Raw genomic sequence first — 12,138 nt, 5'->3', positions numbered from 1 at the left:
TTGGCCCTCCCTGTGGTCTGGAAAGTCTTTTTGTCAGCCTGCTGGGTCTGAAATCTGTGGTGCCCATTGGAGTGGGCCGGGCACCAGTCATCCCACAGCTTTCTCAGGCTCGTCCCCCCCCCTTAAGGGCTGCCATAGTCAATATTTACAGTTGGGGATGAATCACGAAGACTTCACAATAGCATTCCGAACATGAGCAACAGCCAACAATACATTGTATGGGTCAAAATTATCAATTTTTCTTTTATGCCAAAAATCATTAAGATATTAACTAAAGATCATGTTCCATGAAGATATTTTGTAAATTTCCTACCATAAATATCATAACTTAATTTTTAATTAGTAATATACATCGCTAAGGACTTCATTTGGATAACTTTGAAGGGGTCATATGATGCTGCTAAAAAGATCATTATTTTGTGTATTTGGTGGAATGAAATGTGTTTATGCAGTTTTTTATTACATTTTAAATAGGGTAACTTGTAATCTGTAACCTATTACATTTTCAAAGTAACCTTCCCAACACTGTTGGCCGAATACCTCAAGAGTGTGACGGAAATGTTAACAAAAACATGAAAACATGTTGCATCGCGCCGTGTAAACATAAAACCCGATTTTCTCAATATTTAGATTTTTTTGCACCCTCAGATTCCAGATTTTCAAATGGTTGTATCTCGGCCAAATATTGTCCTATCCTAACAAACCATAGTTCAACGGAAAGCTTATTTATTTAGGTTCATCTAAAAAAAAATGTACCCTTATGACTGGTTTTGTGCTCCAGGGTCACAATTCAGACCTTTCTTGCACATGGCTGATGGTAGGTAAATCTATGCTAGATCAACAAAAGCAAATCTTCTAAAGTGTCGAGGGGTAATGGGAAAGATACTTGGAAACTGGGTTTTGACCCACCCTGTGGTCTGCAAACTCATTTTGTCAGCCTGCTGGGTCTGAAATCTGTGGTGCCCATTGGAGTGGGCCGGGCACCAGTCATCCCACAGCTTTCTCAGGCTCGTCCCCCCCCCTTAAGGGCTGCCATAGTCAATATTTACAGTTGGGGATGAATCACGAAGACTTCACAATAGCATTCCGAACATGCTTAAGTGTGTCGGTTAAAGAGAGCAAGCAAGGGAAGAAAGAGAGGTGTGAAACACAGCACGAGGTTTGCGCAACAGAATGTGGTGGCGCTCCCATGACAAGACACCGGGAGACAGGACGGGACAAATACCTCAGCAAGTTACTGTGGGTGTGGTGGGAGGACTGTGCGACACGACAACGTTGCCCACAGTTTCTCTCTCACTTTCTTCTTCTTAAATTCTCTTCCTATATATATATATATATATATATGTATATATATGTGTGTGTGTGTGTGTATATATATATATATATATATATATCAAGGCTGCATTTATTTAATCAAAAATACTGAAAAAAACTGTAATAATGTGAAATATTATTAGAATTCAAAATAATGGTTTTCTATTTTAATATACTTTAAAATATAATTTATACATGTGATGGTAAAGCTGAATTTTCTGCATCATTACTTCAGTTTTCAGTGTCACATGATCCTTCAGAAATCATTCTAATATGCTGATTTATTATCAATGTTGGAGACAGTTGTGCAGCTTAATTTTTTTTTTGAACCTGTTTTTTTTTTTTCAGGATTCTTTGATTAATAACAAGTTAAAAAAGAACTGCATTTATTCAAAATAGGAATATTTTCTAATAGTATACGCCATCATTCAAACGTTTGGGGTCAGTTCCTTTTCTTTTCTTTAAAGGAAATTATTACTATTATTCAACAAGGATATATGTTCAATAGATTTAATAAAAACGACAGAAAAGACTTCTAAAGATTCTAAAGAAAGAATCCTAAAAAAAAAAAAAAAATCACCGGTTCCAAAATATTTTAACAACATTGTTAAATCCCAAATGTAATATCTGTTTTTCATATGAAATAATACAGTAATGCATGTGATGCCTAAATTTGCTTTGATGCCACAATTCATACAAAAAATGTTTTAATACTAGTTTTTAATGGTTTGTTTTTCATTCATTTCAGCAAAATAGTGTGAAATTTTAGTATTGGCCAATTATTGGCCATCATATGAATGTTTTCATTGGCTTATCTGTGGTGGCCAGAATTGTAATATTGGTTCACCCCTCATTATCAAAGCATGGAGAATGCAATGCAAGACCTTCAATGAATATATTTTCTTATATATTTTTTTCACAATGTATTCAGGATTTAAACCAATTCACTAAAATGGATCTTTCAAAATAACCGACATTTCCAACATTTCAGAAGTTATGACGCATGAAGTAGTGGCTTTTTATGAAACCTAATGGCCAAATAGAAATCTATTAAAATCAATCTAATATTTTCAAACAAAATGTATTGTGTATATATACAATAACTCAGCCAGCCCTAGTTCCAAATCTCATTTATTTACATCTAGTTGTGGACAAAAAACCTCCAAGTTCCCCAGAGACATCCTCAAGGGTCTTTACTGCTGGAAGTATGTAAGAGTCATTGATCTGACCGCCTGAGACGAAAGAATGAGGGGAGAGAAAAAGAAAGAGCTATGAACCATTCTTGGTTTCAGGGCTCGTAGTGAGGCTATTATCCCCCTATTTGGGCAGTGCTAAAGAGCTCAGCTCTGAGAGAGGGGCAAGTATCAATAGGGTGGGTGGAAAGGCTAGCTTCACAGAGGCCAAGCTAGCACACAAAACCCCCAGAGCCCCCCTGAGCCCCGCAGCTAAAGCCCACACAAAGAGTCTCCTCACTGGCCATTATTCCCCGACTCCCGTGGTTCTCTGCAGAGCGCCAGTCACAAAGCAGCCCCCCTCGTCCAGAGCTGCCAAGAAACTTTGCTGGGTATGAGCTGTTCCAAGACCAACAGAGGAGAGTTTTCTGAACACATGTATGTTGTTAGAGAAAGAGAGAAGTGTCGACTGCATCCTGTCCAGTCTGGTCAGGTTCAGCTCTCTGGGCAGTGAACGGACCATTAGCACTGACAACAACACTAATCTAAAACACCTCCAGGCAGGGTCACGAGAGAAAGAGAGGTCAGGCCTGATGAGCTTTCTGCTAATGCCTCAAGTAAACGAACTGAAATGTTGTTTTTCTTCTTTTTGCATTCCAGTGTATCACATATACCAGTGTGAAGGAAGCTACTTCCCAGACTTAAGTAGTTAAGTTACCAAGCTACCTTTCTGATGATGTAATTAGATAGACAAGGTGGTAACAAAAAGTAGCTAATTAAATTAAGCCTATTTAATTATTACTGTCAGTTAACGTGTTTGCATGTTGCCATTGAATGCTTGCATTCCTCTGTTTGCTTTTCACGTTCATTTTGATGCCGTCTAAAAAATATAAAATCTGCTTGTTATACAACTGCGATGAGTAGAGAGCAGAAATCGAACTCTATACGGCGTCGTCATATAGAGATGAAAGTATTCCACATAAATTGCAGAGCCCAGTAATATAGTTTTCTTTCCTAAAAAGGAATTAAATGTGTTGTTGATTTGCTTTAAATACAAAACACCTTAATATTAAATATATAGTTAAATATTTGAATCAACAGACTGACCTAAACATTAATTTGTATGTTTTTGCAACAATTATTTAAACTAAATTTGTGTTTGTAAATAAGAATATGTATTAAAATTAATTTAATTGTGATTCTATAATATAATATATTGATTACATAGTAACACTTCACAATAAGGTTTCATTTGTAAAGTATATTTAATGCACATTAAATACAAAATTATACTGTATTATTATATTAACTATATTAAATAAAACTGTTCATTGTTAATCCATGTTAATAGATATAACTTTTCATTTTAATAATGTATTAGTAAATGTTGAAATCAACATTAGGTAAGAATAATAAATGCTTTAGAAGTATGTTTTATTGTTTAACTAATTTTAACAAATGGAACCTTATTGTAAAGTATTATATTATATTATATTATAGTTCTTCCTTTCTTTGTGTCATTTATTATCATTATTTTGTTGCTGTTTTTTTTTTTCAGTTTTGGTAGTATTTAATTCCTTTGTTAAATTTTATTGTATTCTGAATCTGAGTTTTTGTTTGGCATTGATTTGATTAATGTAATTAAAAAATTTTTTTAATATATATTAGTGCTGTCAAACTATTAATTGCGATTAATCACATCCAAAATAAAAGTTTTTGTTTACATAATATATGAGTGTGTACTGTGTATATTTATTATGTATATATAATTGCAAACACATGCATGAATATATTTAAGAAAAATGTTATGTTTATATATTAAATATATTTATATATAATATAAAGTATATGAATATATAAATGTATAAACGTGTAAATATTTTCAAAATATATACATGCATGTGTGTGTATTTATTTATACATAATAAATATACACAATACACACACATATGTAAACAAAAACTTTTTTGGATGCGATTAATCGCGATTAATCGTTTGACAGCACTACTTTTTACTAGTGGGTGCAGGACACTATCCCCTCAAACACTTTTATTTTGGATGCGATTAATCGTTTGACAGCACTAATAAATATGAAAAAAATAAACTGTAATAATATTGGTTCAGTTGAAGTGATTTAAAAAAAAAAATTGCTAATACTTTACAATAAAGTTAGTTAACATTAGTTAATGAATTAAGTAACATTACCTAAGAATTGGTAATATGTTTGTTACAGTATTTAATCATTTTTGTTTACTTCAGTTAATAAAAATACAACTCATAGCTAGTTTATGTAAGCTCAAATCATATTAAATAATAATAAAAGATACAGCATTTGATTTAAATAATGTATTTAGTGAATTTAAAATTAGCAATAACTAAGATAAATAAAAGTATTTTTCATCATTAGTTATTAACTACATTAATTAGTTATTAGCTAGTTAACTAATGTTAACAAATGGAACCTTATTGTAAAATGTTTCCGTTAGAAACAAATTGCCCAATGCCAACCCCAATTTTTTTTTTCCCACAAAACGCTATCTACATTTCTCAAGAAGCTAGTGATCTTGTTATTGGCCGCCCATGCTTGCAACAAATGTGTCAAACGGCGAGGTTTGCTGTGCCGGCAGGGCAAGAATCTGTTCCCACGCTTACCTGCCTCTGCTTCTGTTTGAATCATAGCAGCCTCCTCTCATTGGTCAGACTCGTGATCACGTGACCCAGCCACAGCACAAGCCCCGCCGTCTGAATGCAGTGCAGGATTTTCCCATGGGGGGGGGGGGTCGGAGTGTGTGCGAGTCCAAATGAATATATCCCTCCGCTCCCCTCCCCCAGCTCTCTACCTCTGGCTTCTCTCGAGCTCGACTCTCTAATTGGAAACGTTTAGCTTGTCTGAGGCTCAATGTCTGGAACACATACTCAACACTGCGCTGTGCATACAGTCACCTGTCAACTCTTTACCTGAGGCACCACAACACAAGCTCAGTGACTAACCTAGTTACTACATTTTCTGAAGAAATGATGAAGGCAAGCTCCAGACCTTGGATACTTGGATGTTATTTAGTTACCAGGGTTTGCTGTGCTGTTGCTGCTCTTGGCATCTTGCGAAGCGGTTGCTAGTGTGTTCAGGGTGTTTTTTAGAAGGTTTTAGGTGGTTGCTTTACTGGTCCAGATCAAAAGAGCCCATCCACAATAATTATGACTTGTGTCCCTTCCAAAATGTAGTTTTATGGGATATTTCCCCATTTAATCACTGACCAGGAAAACTAAAAAAAAGCTCTAGGTTTGTTGTGCGTGTGTTTGTAGAGCTGCACAATTTGGCCCCAAAAATTGATTATAAAAATATTTTTTTGTGATTTATATATCAGTATGACTATAATTATAGCAGTTGTTGTTATTATTACTAAATAGAAGTATTAAATATGAAATTAAATGATAAAACAAAACAAATATTACTATTTTAATATTTCACTGTAAAAGAAAATAATTTTATTTCACTATACAACTGTAGACAGTACTAATATTTATCTTTAATTTTTATCTTAATTTCTTCATTTTCAAAAGTTAAACTATTGAGCTTTTTGATGATAATATTTTGTGATTTATACATCAGTATGACTATAATTATACTAATTATTATTATTATGAAACAAAATAAATATTATTATTGTAATATTTCACTTGTGTGTGTGCTTTTTTTTTTGTAAACTGTAAAATTGCATTATTAATATTTATGCCGGTCCTAAATTCTTCATTTTCAAAATTGAAACCAGTGAGCTTTTTGATTGTGAAAATATTTTGGTGATTTATATATCAGTACGACTATATTAATTATAGTAATTATTATTAGTACTAAATAAAAATATTAAATAAAACACAAAATACAATTCAGAAACAAAATAAAAAATATTACTATTGTAATACTGCACTATAAAAGAAAACTATAAAATTACAATACTAATATTTATTCAAATTTCTTTACTTTCAAAAGTTCAACTATTGAGCTATTTTTTTGTGATTTATATATCAGTATGACTATAATTATAGAAATTATTACTATTACTAAATCCAAGTATTATATATGAAATTAAATTATTACACAAAAGAAATATTACTATTCTAATATTTCACTGAAAAAGAACATAATTTTTCACAATACAACTATAGAATTGCAATATTATTTATATCTTAATTTCTTCATTTTCAGAAGTTAAACCATTGAGCTTTTTGATTATGAAAAATAGTTTGTGATTTATATATCAGTATGACTAATACTTAAAGTAGTTATTATTATTACTAAATGAAAGTATAAAAAATGATTATTTAAATTAATAAATTGAATAATTATGAAACAAAATAAGCAATATGCTATTGTAATATCTCACTGTAAAATAAAAAAAATATATATATATTTTCCAGTACAACTGTAAAATTACAATACTAATATTTATGGCAGTTTAACTTTAAAAAGAGTTCAACAATTTAGATTTTATTTTGATGGAAAACTGCAGAAAGGCCTTTAAAGCTTCATAAAGCCAACAATTTAGGTAAAAGATTGGTGCATGTTGCATTCCCACATGCAAATTATAACGTTAGATTCATGCAGTGCATATATTTATTTAATGAAATCACAGCATTTGTGAGTTGATAATCACACTAAGTCACACTGCATTTTTAGTTTTATTAAGTATGCGTGTAGCCTTAATCTCTTCTCAAAAACTTGCAAGATTTTCAAGTATTCATTTCCTTTTCCAGACCACGTTCTTTCATGTCCACATCACAAACGGAGCAGGACGAGTTAGGCCGTTAAACACTCCAGAGTTTCCCAAGCGTGACCTAACCAGCTGCGATAAAATCATCAGTTGTTTTCCGAATCAGGGGCAAACGGCGATGACTGGGGGACGTTTTGTCACTGGCTTGCCCACTGGTGCAAAACCCCACTCAAAATCTGCATCACATGCACTAGTGATACACTAGTGATGCCTACCTAATTACAGTATGTTGCACAGAAATGTGACTGTGAGCAGGAAAGCACTAGTGGCTGACGATCATGGAGAAGATCATAGCTGGACCCGCAACAGCAGCACATATGACATATTTGCCATAGGGTTTGGTCTGGTCACGCCTCGCAGTGTTAGAAGCAAAACTCGCACGCGTGGTTTTGGAGGCAAACACAGATGGAGAAAGAGTGCGAGTGTGAAGAGTTGGCGGAGCAGGTTTTGACTTGCTTTTGCATGGGAAACTCAGGAGTTGGGTAAATAGTTGCTGGTGTGTTTTGCGCAGTGTGTGGGAAGAGATCACTCAAGGTGGAATGGAGAGAGCGTGAGAGTGAGCCTGTCCCTCACACACACACACAACATGCCTTTTCACAGCACCTTGTGTTTGTGTGTGTGTGTGTGTGTGTGTGTGTGTGTGAGTATGCAAAATCATGTATAGTTTAAACTGAATTCTAAATGGATTCGGTATTAAATCTGAATGTTTATGAGATATCAAAAGTTAAAGGGGTCATATGACGTTGCTAAATTTGCAACTTTACAGATCTTCTTTATGCACCAAGAGCTTGTAACACTCCAAAGAGAAAGGAAAAATTTAAATCGCATCATATGACCCCTTTAAGAAGTTTGGAATTATTGTTGTTTTTGTAATGTTTTGTCTCTTATGTTCATCAAGGCTTCATTTTTTTTATTAGAAATACTGCAAAAGTCCTAATATTGTGTAATATTATTACAATTTAAAATATTTTTTTTAGTTTGAAATGTAATTTATTAAAGCTGAGTTTTCAGCATCATTACTCCAGTCTTTAGTGTCGCATGATCCTTCAGAAATCGTAATAATATGCTGATATTATTATGAATTATTATTGGTGGTCAGTTATTAATAATGATTCTTATCACTGACCATTTGCTTCATATTTTTGTGGGAACTGGTGCTTTTTTCACCAGTTAAAAAGAACAGCATTTATTTGAAATAGAAATCTTTTGTAACATATCATCACTTTTGTCACTTTTGATCAATTTAACGTTTCCTTGCTGAATATTTTGTTTCTTGAGCAGCAAATCAGCATATCAGAATGATTTCTGAAGGATCATGTGACACTGAAGACTGGAGTAATGATGCTGAAAATTCAGCTTTGATCACAGAAATTAATTATATTTTACAATATATACAAATAGAAAACAGTTATTTTAAATTATAATAATATTTCACAATATTACTGTTTTTACTATAATTGTGGCCAAATAAAGGCAGCCTTGGTGAGCATAAGAGATTTCTTTCAAAAATATTGAAAAAAAATCTTAAGTATTCCAAATATTTTGGTCAATAGTGTATATTTATTAACATTTATTTACCTTCATGTTGTTCCAAACCCATATTCTATATTTAAAAGGAGAAATTTCAGTTGTGTTCATGGCTTCTTCAGTCATATGATAGTTGTAAACACAGAAACCTATATGGAATATAGCATATGAGTTATGTAGACTTATATTTTTGGTCCTTGTTGGAACTCGACAGTCATATACTATTATGAAGTTGTTTTCTTCCAAATTTACACTTTTAGAAGTAATGAAAGCATGAGTGAGTAAATGTGACAAAATTTTCAAAAATGTCACTATTCCTTTAAACCGAGCAGTCTTTTGATTTCAGTTTCAGTTTGTGTGAGAAGCATTCCAGTGTAATGAGTTGACCGACTGAATTGTCAGTGTTGCGTTCCGCGTGAGTCTGGCTGGTGTTGCTGAGTTCAGTGACGAGGCTTTTAGCGCCTGTGTGTTGTCTGAAAGAGTGGGAATGGGTTCCTCGCTGAGGATGAGACAGAAGCCACACTGAGGTGTGAAATCAAGAGAGGCGACGCAAACTTCTAACCTCACACTTAGCCTGCGTCACTGGAGTGTGTGTGTGTGTGTGTGTGTGTATGAGAGCGTTTAGCATGGGAACTACTAGACTATTTGAAATATGTACGAGTCTAGTTTGCAACCTACCATTACTGCTGTATATATACAGTACAGTTCAAAAGTTTGGGCTCAGTAGGATTTATTTTTAAAGAAATTTATATTTTTATTCTGCAAGGACACATTCATTTGATCAAAAATGATGGTAAAAACATTTATAAAGTTTTTAAAAAATCTGTTTAAAATAAATGTTCTTCCCATTCATCAAAGGACAAATCTGGCAGTTTCTACAAATATATGAAGCAGCTGTTTTCAACATGAATAAATGTTTCTTGAGCTGCAAATCAGCATATTAGAATGATTTCTGAAGGATCGTGTGACGCTGAAGGCTGGAGGAATGAACAAATTCACATGGAAAACAGTTATTTTAAATTGTAATGGTATCATACCTTTAAAAACCCCAAACATTTGAACGCTATTATATGTATGAATATGTTTTGCTATTTGTATGTGCTGTTAATGGATACATCGGGTCATATAGTCAAGGAAAAACAAGTGTGGCATTTATGTGAACTTGTCAAAAATTAGAATATTTAGCAAATTTACCATATTTGTGACCCTGGACCACAAAACCAGTCATAAGGGTCAATTTTTCGAAATTGAGATTAATACATCATCTGAAAGATGAATAAATAAGCTTTCCATTGATGTATGGTTTGTTAGGATAGGACAATATTTGGCCGAGATACAACTATTTGAAAATTAGGTTATTGAGGGTGCAAAAAAAATCAAAATATTGAGAAAATCGCCTTTAAACTGTCTAAATTAAGTCTTTAGCAATGCATATTACTAATCAAAAATGAAGTTTTGATATATTTACGGTAGGACATTTACAAAGTGTCTTCATGGAACATGATCTTTACTTAATATCCTATTAAGGATATTTTTGGCATAAAAGAAAAATCGATAATTTTGACCAATACAATGTATTTTTGGTTATTGCTACAAATATAACTGTGCTACATAAGACCATAAATACACTTTACATAAATACAACAATATGAGTAGTTATTTTGAAGTTTTGATGATGACTAAATTATTACAAACAAAAAAAAGAGTAATTAAGTAGGCTATAAACAGTATTAAAGCTATTTAGAAGTAATGCGTGTATACTGCCTGTATTATATATCAATAGATAATAAAAGATTTTATTATCTAACACTTGATTTAACATCTTGTTGCTGAATTTATTTACTTGGTCACGTCATGTTTTATTACATACTAATGTGTTTTTTCTGTCACCTTTCTTCTAGGCTTGCAACTGTAATGAGTACTTGAAGCTGTCCAGAGAGGATATGACCCGCATGATGAAAGAGAGAGGTTGCCACTTCTTTTCCAATTGTTTCCCATGCCAATACAGCACGTATTTGAATGTATATTTTCAAATGTATTTACTGTACAGATTTTCCACCGTTTTTACATTTTCATTTTAATTAGCGTTTACTTGTAACAGTATGTTGCCTAAATCCTTGGTTTCGTCAGCAGCATCATTTAACATAAAGCTGCCTTCTTGCTTCTATTCGCCTTTTCTTTCTCTTAAAAGGTCTCCTTCAAGACATCGTATCTAAGCGGGACGACTGCGAGCCGCAGGACGAAACACAAGCTGAATACAATAGCTGGAGGCCCCCAGAGGGCCCCGAGTTCACCCCTCACTGCCGCTGGGCCCCACGTACCGCCCTGGACCCCCAGACCTTCAAATTCCCCAGCGGGGCCGAAGTTCAGCTGGAGACCGTGCCCCCAGGCCTCCTGCCCCGGATTCCAGTGTACTTCATCTGCACCGGCTGTGGAAAGGTGTTCTGGGAGGGGACGCACTTTGACCGGGTGCTGTCGCAGTTCCAAGAGCTCTTGCACGTCAGTGAAGACGCAGCAACAAAAGCTTGAGATCGACAGGGAAACTCCAGGTTTTATTTTTTTTTTCTCCATGCATCTGATTTTTTTTAATTCTTTTTTTATGGAGGTGTTTTTATTTGCTACACTGTGTCATAGCAACCTTTGGGAAGGGTTCATTGTGTTTTGCACTGTAAACAAAATTGTCCTGTGTACATTTGTTTTCCACAATGTAATTATATACTTGATGCTATCCCTCCTGAAATCTGAAAAAAAAAAAACGTTTTAATAACACTGTATGAAATGATTAGTCATAAATTGTTATTAAAAACAGGATTTATATTGGACTAACGCCATAAGATGACACGCGTCTTTCATTTTCATTTTTGCACAATATCTTGTTTAGACATTTGTTACTCTGTTTTGTTTTTGGTTTTAACTAATATGTAATTAATGCCATAAAATGTTTGCAAACTTCCTAAAATTGTTCGTAAATCATAAGTGTTAACTGTTTTAACAACACTTTATGAAAAGTTTGGACACAAATTGTTATTAAAAACAGGATTTACATTGGTTTAATCCCACAGAATTCATTTTATTTTATTTTGCACAAAAACAATTTTTTTTTTAAACTTAGATTTAAGTTTGTTTTACACAATAATATACTTAATTCCATAAAATGTTTACATTGACCCCCCAAAATGACAAGATATTAATTTCATTTTCATTTTTGCACGTAATCTTGTTTAGCTATTTTTTACTGTATATTTAAAAAAAAAAAAACATTTTTAAGATTTGAATTTGTTTTACACATTATAATAATATACTTAATGCCATAAATTGTTTACAAATCTCTTAAAATAGTTCATTAATCATAAGTG

General features: G+C 33.2%; 1 protein-coding gene across 1 annotated transcript in view; it reads left to right on the top strand.

Annotated features, from left to right (window-relative positions):
* Positions 1 to 11,812, top strand: part of LOC107658665 (exonuclease mut-7 homolog) — a 54,659-nt gene extending 42,847 nt beyond the window's left edge. Inside the window, exons 19-20 of the mRNA XM_016447307.1 lie at positions 10,684 to 10,750; positions 10,974 to 11,812. Of these exons, the coding sequence (XP_016302793.1) occupies positions 10,684 to 10,750; positions 10,974 to 11,311 (405 nt within the window). The 3' untranslated portion in view covers positions 11,312 to 11,812. The remainder of the gene's footprint in view (positions 1 to 10,683; positions 10,751 to 10,973) is intronic.
* Positions 11,813 to 12,138: the final 326 nt, after the last annotated feature.

The sequence above is a fragment of the Sinocyclocheilus anshuiensis genome, unplaced genomic scaffold, assembly GCF_001515605.1.
Source record: "Sinocyclocheilus anshuiensis isolate Anshui unplaced genomic scaffold, SAMN03320099.WGS_v1.1 scaffold567, whole genome shotgun sequence".
In the NCBI taxonomy this organism is placed as follows: Eukaryota; Metazoa; Chordata; class Actinopteri; order Cypriniformes; family Cyprinidae; genus Sinocyclocheilus; species Sinocyclocheilus anshuiensis.
The sequence above is the reverse complement of the archived record's forward strand: the minus strand, read 5'-3'. Positions and strand labels throughout refer to the sequence as shown.